The following is a 20,541-nucleotide window of genomic DNA, read 5'->3' as shown; positions in this document are numbered from 1 at the left end:
ATCGGTATCGGCCCATCTCTATAGATGATTCTCGATCCAATTTCGGTACTTGAAACTATAAAACTGGCTTTTCATACGAAAAACCCATTTTAGACACTAGTTACGTTATCCAAAAATAGATGAAAAACTGTGCTGTCTCAGAGTTTAGGTCTTATTGCGCCATCTACTCTCAACATAAGTATTTATTTTCTTCAAAAAATATCGGGTAGAAATATCGGTTCATTTTTAACCGATACCGATATATCGGTTAAAGCCAAATATCGGTACCGATACCGATATGGTATCGGTATCGGCCCATCTCTAATATGTATAGACTAGTGGCGGTAGACAGGGGTGTACACTGTGTATCCCTCCCTCTGGACGCGCTCTTGCAAGAGGGGATACTGTACGCGACCAGTACGGGAATGACACTGAACTAAGAGATAAACGGGCATGACGTTTGCATACGTAGTACTGCCCTTACTCTATAGTACGCTTGATTCGATTTTTTTTAAACTTTACGGTGAGGTGCAAATTTTTCGCACCAGAAGGCGACACAGTTACGAGGTTTTCGGCCTCTTAGATGGCGTGTTGAATCTTTTATATAACAAATAACAAAACTAAATTCAATACTAGGCGTAATTTCTCGAATTTAAAACCAACATAACCCTATGGTAAACTAAACTAACACCACTATCTCATTTGCACGAATACAGTTATGACGTCATGTTTGTTAGCGAATATCTCCAAAAATAAATGATGTAGAACCCATGTTCTTCGACACTTTCCACCCTTTTTGACGCACTGTCCCAAAGAACACGCCCTTCAATTTATCACAGACTTATCAGTTACAACTTACACCCAGTATGTTCGTCATAAATGGCAGAGAGATCATGAGCAAAAAACAACCAATAGCGGAACCTTTCTATGTAGCTGTCCTTCAATAATCTATTCCAGAACTTCTTTGACTTGTCCCTAGTCCAAGAAAAAAAACCGTCTCAAGGGACTAGAGAAAAGGAAGGACAAGAAGCAATGTAAACCATGCTCCTAAGTCACAAGAGATGCTCCACTATAGCAACACAACAACTATTGTCAAGTGCCGAGGCTTAGCTAAGTTAGCAACACTATTGGTGCATTGAAAAAAGGTTTACATTGAATAGCGATTCTTTGGAATGCTCACGGTGAAGAATAGTTTCTTAGAAAAGGCGCGATACTCCGAAAAAAAGAATTGTACCAGCAGAAGAGGAATTCAGCAATAGTTCTTTCAGAGACGAGAGGCGACCAGTTTCACGCACCAGTTAGTTGAAACCAGCCATGGAAATAACACAGGTTTACAGGTCCAAAACCACTTTATTAATTACTCAGACTAGTTTTTTTATTCAAAAACCGAGGGTCACGAGTCCTAGGGACTTGTTTATTAATTCTAAACTTTGATAAATATTGAAAGGGGACCAGTTTATTAATTAAAGGTTTTCGTCAAATTTCGACTCCTTTCTCATTGTAAGGAGAATCCCTACTCCTAGTCGTAGTGTCAGGTTAGTAGTAATCAGTACAGCGTTGCCAGACGTACGATAATTATAGTACAATGCGATAATTTTAAGAGTTACTATAATTATGACGCTGTACTAGTAGGCTAAATTCGATAATTCGGCTTCGGCGTACGATAATTGTACGATAATTTAGAGGGAAATCTAACTAATCTGGGCACAAAAGGCTCGCTAGAGGAAGGAAAAGGTGAAATAGGATGAAATTATTCATGTTTTAAGCCCAAAGGCAGGATGAAAGAAACGTTTGGAGACGTTATTTGTCCATCTCCTTCAGGACCCTTGTAAATATTATTAAGTTGTACCGATTTTAGTATAATTGCAAGGTCAATCAGAACACCGCTGGAGCGTACGATAATTTTGGTTGAAAATCGATAATCTTTTGGCTATCGTACGATAATGTAGTCAAAGATGGCTAAATAAAATTATTAAAAATGATTTGGGACCATGTAATTTTATATTTATAAATAATTTTAAAGTGGGACCAGTAGTAAAATAAATCGCACAGGGGTAACTGGTCTCAGGGACCAGTTTGAATATTGTTGATGTCGGGGTCACTGGTCCCGAGGACTAGTTGAAAAAAAAAACCTTATTTCCATGGCTGGTTGAAACCGTTTAATAAAGGATGAATGCCTTCGAAAGAAATACAGTGTCGACTAGATGGGGCTTTGAAATGGCTTTGTAATGCTTAAAGCGTTTTATGAGAGAATGTTTCATTGCAAGACTGAATTAAAATTCCACAGTGTTTTTCTTTCAGAGTTAAAAATGGAAATGAATATAGTTATGGAAATGAAAAATGATCAGATATGTAAATAAGGGGTTGTGCAATTTTTCCGTGTGTTTGTAGCAGGCCATACAATTTTGATAAATGAAAAATAACGAACTGCATTTCACTAAAATTAAGATCATAATTTCCAAACCTAATTAGGTGTGAACACTAAATTGGTTTTCATGAAGTGAAAGAAAAATATTTTGGTAATAGCTAGAAGTGATATCTAGTTCATTAGGGAGAAGGTATAAGATGCCTAAGTATTCACGCGCCATAGTCCCAGTACTTGTGAAACGTGCGATTTGGCGCTCAAAATTATCACCAAAGAGTTGGAATTGGCCCGGAAACAGACTGTAGAACTTGAAAAGGAGCTAGAAAGCGGGTCAGTTTGCTTGTTTAGATTCCCCCTTAACAAGAAGCGATATCTAGTTTACTAGGAAGAAGGTATAAGATGCCTAAGTATTCGCGCACCATAGTCCCAGTCCCCCTTTCATAATACAAGGGGGGACGTAAAATGAGGCCGGCCTATTTCCCCTCTCCTCAGTCGGAAAATACGTAATTTTCGTCATTCACGTCGCGCTGACGTGAGTTTTCAAGAACCAATGAGATGCTGGTTGTAATTTAGAGGCGGGGATTAACTCCGGACCTACGTTTGGACTGGAGATAAAGCTAGAAATGTGGCAAATTTATACCTTCTCCCAAGTAAACTAGATATCGCTTCTTGGTAATAGGCTGAAGAACTAAATTTCAGTAAATAAAAGTCTGTGTAATTGGTACGTAATAATGCCTAAAGATGGCCGTAGCATTTTTTACACTATAAAACCCACAATCTTCATTTCAAAAAGTAAATAATAATTTTGAAACTGATTAGGTGTAAGCACCAAATTTCTTTACACGTGGTTAATTTAGTTAAATAATCCAAATAAATCGGAACTAATTTCAATAGAATTACGACGAAAATTTTAAAACTGAGTAGGTGTAAACCCCAATTAGTAATGTTATTTAAAGTATGTCTTAGTTAAGTACATTTCCCAAAAAGAAAACCGAAAAAAAAAAAATAATAATAATAATTGTTCGCCAAAACAATACCAGATTTTGCAATATTGCCAAGGCTTACCTTATAACGCCCCACACACAGTTTTCAACCTCTATTATTAAATAAAATTCGCTGAATATCATCCCAAGTAACATGTACAATAAAATTTAAGAGCGCTTACTATCAAAATTAAAAACCATTGTGAAGTACTATTATAAATCGTTAATTCCATCAGTAGCCTACGCACTTTTCTATTACTAGTGTGAATTTGTGTTGATTATCATTTTGATAAGGCTTAACACAATAGCTAAAATATCACTAACACTACAAATACGTTTAAAAAATAAGAAAAAGTACATTACTTGATTTCCTCCGTTGATTTAGAAACCTTCCAAAGATATCATCCAAAGAGATTAATCGCAAATCCTTGAACAATTCTTGGTTTTGAAATTTTGATCAGTACAAAACTGCAAAGGCCTAGGACGCAAGTCACGCAAGTGATTCCAAAAACACGTTCGCAGCAAATTCATGTTCATTGAATGACGACGCGCCGACGAGCTAACAGAGAAACAATTGGCACATTAGATAACTGTACTGAACTGAACTAAATTGAATTCAAACTATAATAAATTATTTTTCATATAAAAATTCAACAATTTGTTATTTTTTAATTAGTTTTTACAATGTTTTGGCACCTTGATGTTTTTCTTATTATATGTATATAAAAAAAATTAAAACCCTACACAAAATATTTCAAAAACATTCTACAACATTTTCCTGAAATATTTTCGTAATTCTATACTTGAAAACAAAATTATTACAAACATCATGTTTCACGAAAATGCGTGAATTAGACTTTTAACTATTTGGGCAATGTTTCTTTTGAGTTTTCGCGTTTTAATTTTTAATTTTATAGCGAAATAAAATCCATAAAGGCAGCGATTTGAATAGTTAATAAAACTGTTTAAACAGTTTGTTTTTCTTTTAAAATATTCCTATTATTAAGCTCGGCCGTTTAACAGTAATTTCCTTAATATTATTTTTTAATGCTTAATTACCAAGAAATGGTTTTTCTCTAAACATTTCAAATTTATGTTTTCTTTTTTAAATTTCATATTTATACAAAAAACATCTTTATTTTCATTCTTGCGTTTTTAAATTTGAAGCAATATTTTATATGTCAACAGCAAAAATTTGTCCCATTTCTTAAGATTTATTATATCAAAAGTAGAGTGACGTTCCAGAAGTATGACATTTCTGCAATAACTTATGTTCTTTCAACGCCAACGTGGCAAATCTGTTGAGTAAAAGAGTTGAAGCTCAACCTCAAAAGTCGTTCTTTGAAAATAAGGTCAAACTGCACATTCGAAAAAAGGAGGGCCAAACAACTGTCGTCTGCTTCCACTATTTCTCTGCACTGCGCTTAATGTTTAATCTATTAGTCTTAAATTCCTAATCCACCTTATTCCCTTTCGCCGGAAGTTAGGCTTAGCTCGGGATACATGGGAGCGAGTAACGGGAATAAATTGGTCTGTCGTCCGCTACAGTACATATTTTTTTGCTTATGTAGCAGACGACAGAAGAATTTCTTCCCGTTATTCACCCCCATGAATCCCGAGCTAAGCCTAACTTCCGGCGATAGGGAATAAGGTGGATTCATCTAGATTTAGCAATTTTCGTTTCAAGAGACACTGCTACGTTTTAATCCTATGGGATTTTTTTACATTTCCTAATGAATAGTAATGATACCTAACCGTCGTCTGCTATTGTTTAAACTAACGGAAATCACCCATTAAATAATTTTCTTCTCAGCTATAGGGAGAGGGCTGGGGGATGTCACCCAATGATAGCCCCTCCCCTTTTTAGGTAAAATGGCGGAGAATTTTATGGAGTTTAAGGATAGTTGGCTAGATGGGGTTGGACATCATAGTGGGGGAGCTTTCAATGTTATAAAGGTTTGATTCTACTACAAAACTAATGACGTAGCAATTACGTCACTAAAACACTTTCACGCTCAACAACGCCAAGTGATAATAAAGCAGACGCTTTAAGTGAAGTCATGTAATAATGGTCTACGGTCTCTCTGTGTCGACCTCCGAAAAAAGTTAACATGAACTGAAATGAGGCACTCATGGGACATCACTCTACTTTCCTTCGTACTAACAATTAAAAGATTTAAGTTAACTACCCCTGGTTATAATTTTAGGCTTATTTTGAGATACACGTGCGGTGTGTTAACAATATTGAGTCTATTATAGGGCCGTTTCAATCTCGGCGATGAAGGTGCTGCCATCTGTAGCCGGGCTTGGCAACTGAGGCGGAGTTTTCTTGCCGGCGCATTTCTTGCGTTTCTTTTCCTTCAAAAGACTAATTCCCGTAATGGGAATTCTGTGAAAACGGCAATTAAGAATTAAGGGAGGGGTATGAGAGTAATTTCAAAAGATGGTTTTCGTGCAAGTTTCCCCAAGAGGTTTGTTAGGCAGTTTTCATAATTATGTTAATTACTAAAATGGCTAATGCAAAAATCAATACTTTTTAAAGAGAGAGTGGTCTAGGACACCAGGGATAAATAAAAAACTTTCCTTCTTGCGTTTTTTCAATTGCAAACTAGGTCATTCAAAAATGACATAAAAGTGTATTAAGTTGATTAAATACGTGCATTTAGATATATATATTGTCATAGCCGTGCAATGCTCTTAGTAAGTATGGGTCTGCCGTAGGGTTTTTATTATAAGCATTCTTCATGCGAGACGGAATTAAAGAGACTACTGCGCCCTCTTCGTTTAATCTTTTGAAGCTTTAAATTTTCAAACCTTAACGGAGTCATGGCCTACTGAAAAACTTCCCTTCTTGCATTTTTTTCAATTGCAAACAAGGTCATTCAAAAATGACATAAAAGTGTATTAAGTTGATTAAATACGTGCATTTAGAAATATATATTGGCATAGCCATGCAATGCTCTTAGTAAGTATGGGTCTGCCGTAGGGCTTTTATTTTAAGCATTCTACATGCGAGACGGAATTAAAGAGACTGCTGCACCATCGTGGTTTAAACTTTTGAAGCTTTAAATTTTCAAACCTTAACGGAATAGAGTCATGGCCTAGTGTAATTTCCATCTTTGGTCTCGTGTAGAGATGGAGTTCACAGTAGGCGATGGTTTTCGTTTTTGGTAAATTCGCTCCCTGAATGTTTTTGAAGGATTCCAACAACAAATATCCTTTCGGAACACACTTCTCTCAAAGAGAAATATTATACACTTCTGCTAAAACCAACCATGCAACAGTCAAATATGTAATGATTACGAAGCAAAAAAAAACAGTAAAAAGTTCGTAACTTAACCAAGATGCCAAAACATTGTAAATACATGCTAACAAAGTGCAATTATATTATAATCTATTCAAATCTATTCAATCATGATCTTATAGCACTTAAAATTAAAGGCAAGAAGTGATATCTAGTTTACGAGGGAGAAGATATAAATTCGATGCATTTCTAGCTTTATCTCCAGTCCAGACGTAAGTTCGGAGTTAATCCCCGCCTCTAAATTACAACCAGCATCTCATTGGTTCTTGAAAACTCACGTCAGCGCGACACGAATGACGAAAATTACGTATTTTCCGACTGAGGAGAGGCGAAATAGCCCGGCCTCATTTTACGTCCCCCCTTGTATTATGAAAGGGGGACTGGGACTATGGTGCGCGAATACTTAGGCATCTTATACCTTCTTCCTAGTAAACTAGATATCGCTTCTTGTTAAGGGGGAATCTAAACAAGCAAACTGACCCGCTTTCTAGCTCCTTTTCAAGTTCTACAGTCTGTTTCCGGGCCAATTCCAACTCTTTGGTGATAATTTTGAGCACCAAATCGCACGTTTCACAAGTACATCCTTTCTTGCCGCTAGAAATGCTCTTGGAGATAGTGGATATGGGTTTATTGATACCCTCTTCTTCATCGTTTGCTTTGGTATCGAGCATCTCTAGAGACGCTTTGTGAGCAGCCATATTCTAAAAACATGCGCAAAAAAGATGCTTGTAAAAAAACCTTCTTGAATAGGCAAATTAAATATAAATAGTAAAGAGTGAGGTAGTAGTGTGGATAAAAGCCTTTCGTAGTACCCAGTATGACGTTACGACCGGAGTTCTAGATTTTCCTCTAACCTCATTGGTCGACCAATCAGCGCTCTAGCTTAATACTACGCTAACTTTGATTGCGTAGACAGCAATTGCGTGAACCTTTGGTGGAAGCCCTGCCATTACGACGCTAGACGTTTCTCGTAACCCTAGCCGATCGTCGCGTACTTCTTAATCCTAACGATGAGAGTAGAAACCGAAAATTGCTTTCTGCGAACACGTGTGCTCCGATTTGCCAACTGCGAACGTGGTGACACACACCGACTTGCCCAGTGTAATACCTCTGCGTGACGTTATCGTCACTCGGAGAGGTAAAAAGGCAGTTTTTGGATGCCTAAGTACTCGCATTAGCATTCATAGGTAAGTTTTCCTGATTGTGGAAAGGGGCAGTCGGCAGAAAACGCGAAGTGAAATTTACGCCCTATATTCTTACTGCCTCTTTTTCTACTATTTCTATTTGCCATTGGTTGTGGGTGGTAATGTTGGCTTTTAACGAATGAACACCAACCTCCATTCGAATAAATATTTGAATATATTAATGGCCCTATAAGATACTTACTCGACTGACTAAGGAACAGCAACCAACTTTGTCCGTTTTGGCAAGTAGCCGACCGATGTACTGAAAGTAAAAATGTTCCAATCCCAGTAGGACACCCGTCAATAAAATGCCGCAACCCAACAGTAGAAAGGCGCTCATGAATTGATTAACGTCCAAGGGGTGACTGGCATTGCTTTTGTCCTGCTTCGGTTTACAAGCACCCTGAAGCCAGAAACTACGCAGGCGTTCCAGGTCACCTTGAAAAGGTTATATGAAAGGTCAAAGGCCATCGTATTACGCAATCTCAGCAGGTTATAACAAGGAAGATCTGTCGGAAGGATGAGAAGTCTTCTCTTCATAAACCGCGTTACAGAATTAATTCTACCTCATATAATGATTGACATCAATACTACTAACCAGGGATAGATTTAATTTTAGAAGTAGGAATGGAGAATGGTTAGTGTTTACTTCAGTCTGAGTCATAGCCCAGTAAAGAGCCCCTCACGTTACTTTTAAGTATTAGGCATGCACTATGAAAGACTTTTCCAATCCGTGGCCATCTTGAAAAATGGCGGCCAGACATGTAAAAGTCTTCTTTACTGTTCAAACGATTTTACTAGTAATAAACTTATTCCCTGTGTATCTATAAACAGCCTTTTTGGGGTTGAACACGACGAAAATTAACCTAAACGTCCAACGCCATCATGCTTCACTAATGTTTTTGGAAAGATGGACCTTTTCTTAATTCTGTTCCTTCCAACTTGACCTTCCTTGATTATAAATACCATTTTCTCTGTATTCAATCATCATTTTGTTGAATTTTCCGAGGTGTTGAGAGTTTTTTCGCAGGGCAAAGCCATAACCAGTCATGGCGTACCATGAACCCACTGTCAGCAGACGACAGTCGTGGTCTTGACCCACGCGATATTCTAGTACGGTTGCGTCGTATATAAAGGCATCCAATGATCTGAAATAAATAAAAACTTAATGCTGTAGTTAATGCAAATAGATTTGCGCTTACAAGCTTGTCTCAAGCACCCCAGAGCTTGGCTGGTAAGCCTAACGCGTATTATCCATTTCGGAAACCTAATTGTTCATATCTTCTTTAATATTGTCAGAAGTAAGATAAAGGACTAGAAGTAAAGTGCTATAGCATTGGTAATAGATCCTGGCACTAGTCAACAAAGTTGAGGATTTTATGCCGCTTCCATCGCGCCTACACTAGAGAGAAAAATAATTGGTCGAGTTCCAAAAACATTTCCTACCCCCTTACCCTCAACCTAAAGCCGCGGAACACGGACGCCGGTGCTTGAACCTAGTTCGGCCGTCTACCGCCGCGAGCGTCTCACGTTTTGGAGGGAAAATTTAGAAACCGCTACCAGAGGGCCAACCGTTGGTGTGTTATCAAGAATATTCACTTTCGCCATGAGAAGAATTTGGTCCCTTATTTTATTTCTGATACAGCTTATAAGTTACAATTTTGTTATTTGAAAATCGAAAGATATTCGGAATACCTAATATAAAACTGGGGCAGCCTGAAACCTAACTAACCACTTAGTTCCAACACATTTTAGCCAACAAGTCTTTCTCTTTGATCGGAAAATAAACGTTCATTTAATATCAGCGTAGCGTCTGACAGATTAGCTTTAACATTTAGGAGCGTGTATTATCCACCCATCCCGCCGCATCATTGCAGCAGTTAGGGTCAGCTCCTTATGGCGTTGGTTGGCAATGCAAATATTTGAGGACCGTCGATCAACAATAGGGACTCTATACTGTATCATAAGCCTATAATACTCTCCATAAGTATCTTTGCTAGGCACACGTATCTTTCATAAAAGGGTAGAGGGGCGTGTCACCTGTGTCGGATTTACCAGAAACAGAAACCACGATAGCCTACTGTAACTCTATATCTACGCCAACCACACTGAACCAAGGAAAGCAAATCACAGCAGGCTATGCTTTTATTCTGTTCCGATTTGAAGTAGAAATATATAAAACGTCATATCGAAACTGACTTAAAACTACCTCGTGGCATGCACGATAAACATATGATTTTATAACCTGTGTTAAACAAGAACACTGGAGACAGCGAAACTATTTATTTGTATTCCAATAAATTATTGATTTTAAAGTATAGTCCTTGTTCAAGCTGGCAGCACTGTCTGTAGTCGGTGGCGATTATTCCAAAACGTAACTTGAATTTTGACCGATATGCATTACATTATAAGTTCATAAGATATGGTCCATAAGTTTGTCACTAGGTACTGAGAGCTTGTCATTAAGTGACGTGGGTGAAACGTCATAGATTCTCGTAAAGCGACGCCTAGTGAAGAGCACTCAAAGGCTTAGTACAAACTAAATGGGAAGATGGACTGCAAAAAAGACTGTATAGTCAATTCTCGCTTGTCGTTCTTGAAATAGCCCTCAGTAAGTCTCTAGCATAACAAGTATAGGTAGCGTCATACTAATGATACATATTTTATAAACTTTTTTCAGTCATTTATTTTATGTAACCCAAAGGCTCAATGTTGTTCTGAAAATCTGGCAACACAGCCTAAACGAAACCATGCTATAGGCCTAAACGACAGACCCATACTTATGTAGAGTTTTATAGGATTATGGCGGTTTATAGGAGCCCAAAATCCGCTTCTCCGATGTCGTCACCAGCTCAAACAAACGAGTGATCGGTGCAATTAGGGATTCCACGGAGCTTGTTTCTCACATTCGTAGACTCATATAAATGTCAAAGATACTTTGCTTTCCCCAATGTGGCAAGGAAACAGCCTGACGCCCCTGCAGTCATCTAAGACAATCTATTCTAAACTAAAACTCGAGAGAAATTTCAGTGTTTCGAGAAAAGGGTAATACTGTCATCTAAAAAGACATTTTAATCACGTGCTTCGAATTCGTGGACCAAATCTCTTACAGGGTGTTGCAGTAGGTTGTGTATTCATTAGATCAGAATTACTAGAGAATGTCAAATGAGCTTGATATTACCAAAAACGGACTTATGTAAGAAGAACGTTGAACCTAGCAAATTCCCTACCCATCCTCGACTACTGTGTATATTTGATGGGAGTGGCTTATAATTTCAAAACTCGCGCTCGTCATCTATCGCCCTTATTCTTATATATTTTGGGCTTCAAATATAGATACTGCATAAGGCAAGTAAGTAATAATAATCTATATTTATATAAATCAAAGTCTTGACTGACTGACTGAAAATTTGCAGGAACGTTACTCATAAGTAGTAGGCGCGTACTAAGAAAGATTTTTCCAATCTGCCGCCATCTTAATAAATGGCGCCCAGAAATGTAAAAAATCTTCTTTATGCAACAAAGTCCGCGCGTTTCAACCGATTTCGCAAATATTTCGTACACTGGATTCCTTTAACCTATAGACGGGCTGAATGGTCGCTTGGGTTCAATTTGTTGCCATCTTTTTAAATGGCGGCCAGAAATTAACCCTTCTTTATGGAATAATTTCCGCGTGAAAAGTAATAAAAGTAATGACGGGCACCGCCGAGTGCCTTCGCTCCTAGGGTGCTACAAAAATATTATTCATCAGTAAAATCATAAGTTAATAATGCCTCTAAGTACACAAATACGGGTTAAAACTGGGCATCTTCTGCAGGCTTCTGTGACGTCAGAACTCGTATAGCGCTAAGATCCGAAGAGAGAAAATTTTGAAATTTCTGTCGCGGTGCAGCCACCAAGCGGTCGAGACGAAAAAAATCATCCAGTGGAATAAAGGAGATTTTTACGTTTCGTATAGGCAGGCACTGGGGGGGAACGAATTTTACTTGCAACCCCAAATCCCTGTCTCTCGTGAGATAGAGGCGGTTTCAGTACTGAAACATTCTAAAAGGGATAAAAGAAACGCTAGGCTAGGCGGTACAATTTTGTATTGAAGTTGAGGTGATAAATGATACGGAGAGAGTATAGGGTTTCATTAAAGGGAGCCAGACAAACACTATTGCCATAGAAGTGGAAGCGATTTGTGTACTTAGAGGCATAATTAACTTATGGTAAAATCTATCCATTCTTTTTATATTTTGATGGAAGTTCTTAATACACGCGAGCGACGCCGCGGGCAACAACTAGTATCTTATAAACATATGATATTACGAACCATGTGGGTCAAGAAAATATGTGGTTAAAAGAGAACTAAATAACGATCTGAACTTTTTCTGGTGTATCAAGGTTAATCGAAAATACGAAGTCACTGTATATGTAAATGTATATTTCTTTAACTTCATTGGGGGTCACCACGAACGCTAAGGGGGGCCGCCTAATAAAACACGCACCGGCGAATAACAAAAACACGCGTGCGGCGGCCCTCCCAGCCTTGAGGTTTAGAGACTTGACCTTTTTATCCCTGAGCAGTGGCATTTCTTGGGTTTTCGGAAAATTAACCCCATTGAAAACCAAACCTAACCTATTCTATTCCAAATACACTGTGAATAAAGTTCTGTATCTCCCAAGTGTGCCAGAGTTATGGCATATCAGTCATTAATGGTTTGATATTCCATTTTGTTTAGAAGAATATGTGAAACATTGGTAAATTTTAAGTAGAATGAATAGCGAAAATTTCATCTGCATTGTTAGTCATTCCACGTTTTATTGAAATTTGTTTATTTGACATCGTTTTAACAACATTTAAGTAGGATAGCAACACTTTTTTACCGTACCACTAGTCATTAAACATAAATACATTTAAAGAAGCTTGAACGTAGTTTTTAATAGTTTTGCTGATACTCTTAATTGAGCTGTAGTCATTTCATGTCAGTTTCAATCGCTTTTAAGTTTCTTAAGAACTAAATCAATCGCATTTCAGTCAATTGACAACGTGGTCTCTTACACAAATCCCCATAAATTAATTGGAAACCAAACTGCGATAATATAAAACTGGAAATTAATGTTAAACGTATGGTGTTTCAACGATTTTGTATTATTTAGCTTGAGCATTCAAATCACCCGTTTTACACCCTGCACCTGCCACCTTGAACATTCGTTTTTCCTAAACCTTTAAAGTGGGTTGATGAATTTATCTATAGTCTACATCGCACCAAACAAAAACATTGTAAAATCAGAAATTTATAGGTTTTTAATGTATCTCGGTTAAGAGTAAGGCGTCTCTTCTAGGAATTCATTGTCAAGCCTTAGGGTTTGCACCAAAACATCTTATAGAAATTTAGGTTATTGGGCTTTGAAATAGAAGTCAGGAGTAAATGTTTTTTAAATACGCCTAATCTCTGACATCGTGATAAATGCGGCTGTGCTGTGTTAAGCTGTAGATATGGAATGTTTGTAAATAACCATGAAAACATCAGATTTAAAATAGTTTAAAAAAAAAATGTATGCATACACATTAAGGACGGTGCAAAATGTTCTTTTTTAATCAAAACAATTGAAATACATCATTCGTTTTCCTCTACCCATTCCCGACATGGACAAATACTTTTAATGACGCGCTTATACTGCCCGCATTCAGCGCAATGGTTCCGGGCGTCCAATAAGTGCCGAGACTCGGCGGTGGTTGGAATCTTCAGGATACTTTTCCTCTGGACAAGGACGACCCTCCGAAATCTTTTACATTCCGGTGAAATGCAATAGTGGTTAAGTTTTCCGCAATCGGGGGACTCCTTTAACTCGCCCTCGCAATAGGGACACTCCAATTCCCCACTAACGGGTACAGTGCCGAATCCCAATTTCTCCATCTCTTCCTTGAGTGTATCCCTGTTGAAATCGAGAGAAAGATATCGTATATAAAATGCCCAGAGAACAAAATATAATATTGAGAGAGAAAGATCTAGTATATAGTATACTCAGAGAACAAAATATAATATCGAAAGAAATAGACGTTATACGTAAATATCAGGTTTAACATAAAAAAATCATACTTACATTAAAGATGATTTAGGAACAATTTTAGTCGTACATAATTTAATATATATTAATTTAAGTAATTTAAATTACAATGGTCATGCACTATATGTATATAATTACAAACTAAGAAATTTAGATTCCAGAGAGTGTACTTACATTATAACGTAGAGTTTCCTGCGGGACTATAGTTGCTGAATTCCGCTGCTGTGGTACTTTAGTTGCTGGAAAGAGCTGGGTTAGCCGTAAAATGATCTTATCGCCACGTGCAGGAACTTTTATACATGATAAACCGGAGACCTTTGATAAGCCCGATAAGATTTCTAGTCTCAATAAAGACATCGATAAGCCCGATAAGATTTCTAGTTTCGATGAAGACATCGATAAGTTTGTAAATAGCGTGAGTGATATCGGTTATCGGTTCTGGTTTACCCCCGGCATGTGGAAATATATTGATAAACAGTTCTAGTTTCGGTTCTAGTTTACCCCCGCCACGTGGAAAGATATGTTATCGATAAATGGTTCTAGTTTAGGTTCTGGTTTACTATCTGGAAATTTTCCTACCACGTGGAAACATATCTTATCGATAGAAGATTCCATATTTCTTATCGGTTCTTCTTTATCGCCGGCAACGTGTCTATTCACGTTTCTAGATATTTCAAACCACCACCACGTGTAAACCAGTCTTAGCATTTTAATTCTCCTCCGGAATGGTTTTAAAGATACAACTCGTCGTAAATACATTTTCAACCATATTATATTGATATAAATCTTTCACGTTTGGAAAATCGAGGTCAGACGTAGTTATAGAAAGTCCGCGATATAATTGTAGCCCTTATTGGATAACATGTGGTGATGGACCCCGTAAAACATTAATAAAATGTGCGAAATTTACATTTTTAGTCATTTCGAGGATGCGAACCTTCTAATTTACAAATAATTAGGCCTAATTTAAACTAACCTATTTAATTATTCATTATAAATGATAAGAGTTAAATATTTCTCAAGTTTTATTCATAAAGCAAGTTTTGAATAACATAATACATTTGAAGCAATTCTTTTACAAAATTCCATACTTAAAAATGTTGAATTATTAAACAATTGGATAATTACATTGATATCTAAATTATTAACAGCATTTTCGTAATGTAAATTCACACGTTCAATCCAGTCCATAGTCATGCACTCGTGTTGTAGCTGAGATCCGTGGGATATGATACAACCGTTGCAGGCATCCTTTATGTACTTGGTCAGTTGTTGTTTAACAATCTCGTCGACCTCCGAGGACACACGCTTAGCGGCGTTTAGAAATGTTACCACTTGATCGTGCTTCTCCAAAAGTTTCGCCCAAAGGACGGCTCCAATTGCAAACCCAATCCTGGTCGGGTAGAGTGTTCCGTAGTTTACACCACTTCCCGCTCTCATCTCACGAATGTTGAGTACTTTCCAATCCTGGTACATATTCAGTTCGATACGTTTCAGGTTCGACCTATCAAAGGACGAAGACGACGGTGTAGCACCATCATTCAGGAAATAGTTGGTTACTTGTTCCCGCATTCCGTAGAGTTGATAATATTCAGCCTCCGTCAACGTGATGCCGGTTGAACCGTCCGTTAAGCCTAGTCTAACTTTACAGTCAGGAGTAACCGAGACGGACTTCGTGGATGATATTTCGAATATATTGGTGGTGTCCCTAATTAGAGAAAAACAAATTAATTAAAATCCACACACACACACACATAATTTAAACCAATCTCTAGAAATATTCCAAATGTCTAAGTCATGTTCTATATATATTTGATTAAGGATAGAATTTTAGACTCCGGAGAGTGTACTTACATTAGCGTAGAGTTTCCTGCGGTGAGAGAGAGAGTCCTGCTGGTACTTAAGTTGCTGGAGAGAGCTGGGTTAGCCGGAGAATGATCTTATCATCGTGTGCCTGAGTTTTTATGCCCGATAAACTCAAAGACCTTTGATAAGTCTGATAACACTCGATGAACACATCGATAAGTTTGGAAATAGCACGATATCGGTTCTGGTTTTTCCCCACCACGTGGAAAGATATCGATAAACAGTTCTTGTTTCCGTTATCGGTTCTGGTTTACCCCCACCACGTGGAAATATATCTTATCGATAAATAGTTCTAGTTTCGGTTCTGGTTTACCATGCCATGTGGAAATATATCGATAAACAGTTCTTGTTTCGGTTCTGGTTTCCGTCGCCACGTGGAAAGATATCTTATCGATAAATAGTTCTAGTTTCGGTTCTAGTTTACTATCTGGAAATTTTCCTTCCACGTGGAAACATATCTTATCGATAAAAGATTCCATATTTCTTATCGGTTCTTTTTTTTATCGCCGGCAACGTGTCCATTCACATATCTAGATATTTAAAACCACCACCACATGTAAACCAGTCTAAACATTTTAATTCTCCTCCGGAATGGTTTTAAATGGTAAGTTGAATTTATTTTATAGGTGAAATGCTGCATATCGGTTACCATATACAGTAAACAGAGAGATCCGAGGCTTAATATTCAGCTTATAACTTATATTCTAGGAGAGCGATAGCTCTCTTAGATAAGACCTCATACCGACTTTAATGTATAAGGATGGTTTTTTGATTGGTTATAACTTTTTTTGTATCGTATTAACTGCTTTGAAAAAATTCCACAGAACTACAATTCGGGACCTAAATATGTGGTTAAAATTTCAAAAAGATCCATCCATTAGTTTTTCTTATAAAAAATAAAGTTGCTAAGGGTGGTTTTCATTTCCATAAAAATTTTACGATATTTTGATGAAAATCATGAAATTTTCCATAGAAATAACATGGGAAAAATTTAACAGATAGCCTTTTTGTGGAAGCCGTCATGAAATAACTATACGTTTGTTTGATTTGAAAACGGTTTCAAATGAAAGCCTCATATTTAGTATTTGTGCTTTCCAGCTTTCATTGATTAATTTTAAGTTTAAGTATGTTTAATTTTAAATTTTCAAAATTACCCCAATCTGCGTTATTTAAGCATGGATAGACTGATTTACTAGAAAATTGCAGCGCGACCAAAATTGGCCTTTTTTTGCGTTTAGTTGCGTCATATTAATCCGATTGTTTTTTCTTAATGCCTTTTGGTTGAAATGCCCTATCGGTAGTGAGATAAGACTGCTTTAATATTGCCGCCGTGACAAATACCCCGTTTGTGGTCGCCATTTTTTTAAGGGGAAAAAATTTGAGAGTGGGTCCTTTATCGTTGTCATTTTCATATTTTTTGAGGATTTGCTGATGGATAGATTTTAAATATAATATAAAGTAGGTTTCAAGTTTTAATATAAGCCTAATTTCATAATTTTCCACCTTTCTATTGTCCCACAATCTGTTTCTAAACTTGCCACTTTTTTTAAGGCGGTGAAACCCGTGAAATTGCGCTAAGCCTTGGTCGCTTCAGCCCCTTTAATGCTTCTAATCGTGGTGCGCAGCCATGGTGAATTAATTTCTCTAAGCCTTGGTCAAAACAATATCCATAGTGCACCAGGCCCGTCAATCTTATTTCCCATCCTGGTTTCCTCATATATGCTCTGTCTTCGAAGTCTGCTTTGTATTATGCTATGAATTTATGCTTTATTTATTTCGTAAGCATAGGTAACAGTAGTGATAGTTAAAAATGCCGTTATTTATTTACTCAAATCAGGGTTCCATTGTATTAATTAAAACCTTGTATTCTACCTAAATGATTAAAATGTTTCATTTGGTAATGCTTTATGAAAAACAACGCTCACTACAGAAGATTTATACACATATTCCTCACCAACGTAACACGTTTGTTTACCTTGTAAACTATTAAATACAATAAATACTATTGCCATTAACGGTGATTTTCTGGAAAGTATTGACAGCAAACCTTATTTTCTTAATTAATAGTTTACATATTTATAATTTAACTCAAACACACTTTTAACAAGTTATATTAATTGTGGTTATATGTAATATTTCATGAATGAAGCTCAGTTTCGAACAAAACCACTATTAGTGAGCCATCCAACAAACAATGGTTTGGAACTAATAATAATAATAATAGATGGAAATGATTAACGCAAGTTGATAAAGAAATTAATAATCTTTTGATTAATTATGTTAGAAAGGAAATGATTTACGCAAGTTGATAAAGAAATTAATAATCTTTTGATTGGAAATGATTTACGCAAGTTGATGATAAAGAAATTAATAATCTTTTAATTAGTTATGTTAGGAAGGAAATGATTTACGCAAGTTCATAAAGAAATTAATAATCTTTTAATTAGTTATGTTAGGAAGGAAATGATTTACGCAAGTTGATAAAGAAATTAATAATCTTTTAATTAGTTATGTTAGGAAGGAAATGATTAACGCAAGTTGATAAAGAAATTAATAATCTTTTAATTAGTTATGTTAGGAAGGAAATGATTTACGCAAGTTGATGATAAAGAAATTAATAATCTTTTAATTAGTTATGTTAGGAAGGAAATGATTAACGCAAGTTGATAAAGAAATTAATAATCTTTTAATTAGTTATGTTAGGAAGGAAATGATTTACGCAAGTTGATGATAAAGAAATTAATAATCTTTTAATTAGTTATGTTAGGAAGGAAATGATTAACGCAAGTTGATAAAGAAATTAATAATCTTTTAATTAGTTATGTTAGGAAGGAAATGATTTACGCAAGTTGATGATAAAGAAATTAATAATCTTTTAATTAGTTATGTTAGGAAGGAAATGATTAACGCAAGTTGATAAAGAAATTAATAATCTTTTAATTAGTTATGTTAGGAAGGAAATGATTAACGCAAGTTGATAAAGAAATTAATAATCTTTTAATTAGTTATGTTAGGAAGGAAATGATTTACGCAAGTTGATGATAAAGAAATTAATAATCTTTTAATTAGTTATGTTAGGAAGGAAATGATTAACGCAAGTTGATAAAGAAATTAATAATCTTTTAATTAGTTATGTTAGGAAGGAAATGATTTACGCAAGTTGATGATAAAGAAATTAATAATCTTTTAATTAGTTATGTTAGGAAGGAAATGATTTACGCAAGTTGATGATAAAGAAATTAATAATCTTTTAATTAGTTATGTTAGGAAGGAAATGATTTACGCAAGTTGATGATAAAGAAATTAATAATCTTTTAATTAGTTATGTTAGGAAGGAAATGATTAACGCAAGTTGATAAAGAAATTAATAATCTTTTAATTAGTTATGTTAGGAAGGAAATGATTTACGCAAGTTGATGATAAAGAAATTAATAATCTTTTAATTAGTTATGTTAGGAAGGAAATGATTAACGCAAGTTGATAAAGAAATTAATAATCTTTTAATTAGTTATGTTAGGAAGGAAATGATTAACGCAAGTTGATAAAGAAATTAATAATCTTTTAATTAGTTATGTTAGGAAGGAAATGATTTACGCAAGTTGATAAAGAAATTAATAATCTTTTAATTAGTTATGTTAGGAAGGAAATGATTAACGCAAGTTGATAAAGAAATTAATAATCTTTTAATTAGTTATGTTAGGAAGGAAATGATTTACGCAAGTTGATGATAAAGAAATTAATAATCTTTTAATTAGTTATGTTAGGAAGGAAATGATTAACGCAAGTTGATAAAGAAATTAATAATCTTTTAATTAGTTATGTTAGGAAGGAAATGATTTACGCAAGTTGATGATAAAGAAATTAATAATCTTTTAATTAGTTATGTTAGGAAGGAAATGATTAACGCAAGTTGATAAAGAAATTAATAATCTTTTAATTAGTTATGTTAGGAAGGAAATGATTTACGCAAGTTGATGATAAAGAAATTAATAATCTTTTAATTAGTTATGTTAGGAAGGAAATGATTAACGCAAGTTGATAAAGAAATTAATAATCTTTTAATTAGTTATGTTAGGAAGGAAATGATTAACGCAAGTTGATAAAGAAATTAATAATCTTTTAATTAGTTATGTTAGGAAGGAAATGATTTACGCAAGTTGATAAAGAAATTAATAATCTTTTAATTAGTTATGTTAGGAAGGAAATGATTAACGCAAGTTGATAAAGAAATTAATAATCTTTTAATTAGTTATGTTAGGAAGGAAATGATTTACGCAAGTTGATGATAAAGAAATTAATAATCTTTTAATTAGTTATGTTAGGAAGGAAATGATTTACGCAAGTTGATGATAAAGAAATTAATAATCTTTTAATTAGTTATGTTAGGAAGGAAATGATTTACGCAAGTTGATGATAAAGAAATTAATAATCTTTTAATTAGTTATGTTAGGAAGGAAATGATTAACGCAAGTTGATAAAGAAATTAATAATCTTTTAATTAGTTATGTTAGGAAGGAAATGATTTACGCAAGTTGATGATAAAGAAATTAATAATCTTTTAATTAGTTATGTTAGGAAGGAAATGATTAACGCAAGTTGATAAAGAAATTAATAATCTTTTAATTAGTTATGTTAGGAAGGAAATGATTTACGCAAGTTGATGATAAAGAAATTAATAATCTTTTAATTAGTTATGTTAGGAAGGAAATGATTAACGCAAGTTGATAAAGAAATTAATAATCTTTTAATTAGTTATGTTAGGAAGGAAATGATTAACGCAAGTTGATAAAGAAATTAATAATCTTT

At 35.3% G+C, this 20,541-nt stretch overlaps 1 protein-coding gene and 1 long non-coding RNA gene across 3 annotated transcripts in view; one reads left to right on the top strand and one right to left on the bottom strand.

The window, feature by feature from the left end:
* Window positions 1-4,988: 4,988 nt before the first annotated feature.
* Window positions 4,989-20,541, bottom strand: part of LOC149589743 (glutamate receptor ionotropic, NMDA 2A-like) — a 62,425-nt gene continuing 46,872 nt past the window's right edge. Inside the window, exons 3-6 of one of the 2 annotated variants that reach the window (XM_089861781.1) lie at window positions 8,782-8,963; window positions 8,018-8,253; window positions 7,112-7,332; window positions 4,989-5,695 (exon numbers count right to left, since the gene is read on the bottom strand). In XM_089861781.1, coding sequence (XP_089717907.1) covers window positions 5,581-5,695; window positions 7,112-7,332; window positions 8,018-8,253; window positions 8,782-8,963 — 754 coding nt within the window. In that variant the 3' untranslated portion in view covers window positions 4,989-5,580. Of the gene's footprint in view, window positions 5,717-7,111; window positions 7,333-8,017; window positions 8,254-8,781; window positions 8,964-20,541 lie in introns of both variants that reach the window. The other variant, XM_089861780.1, reaches the window with a different exon arrangement.
* LOC149589750 (uncharacterized) lies at window positions 16,435-17,770 on the top strand. Its single transcript, XR_016379564.1, has 2 exons — window positions 16,435-17,193; window positions 17,287-17,770. It is a non-coding gene; the product is annotated as an uncharacterized LOC149589750 (long non-coding RNA).

This window comes from Phalangium opilio, unplaced genomic scaffold (assembly GCF_054372755.1).
Source record: "Phalangium opilio isolate 3A_F unplaced genomic scaffold, DU_Popi_V2 ptg000505l_1, whole genome shotgun sequence".
Taxonomy (NCBI): domain Eukaryota; kingdom Metazoa; phylum Arthropoda; class Arachnida; order Opiliones; family Phalangiidae; genus Phalangium; species Phalangium opilio.
This window is presented reverse-complemented; position numbering and strand designations above follow the sequence as displayed.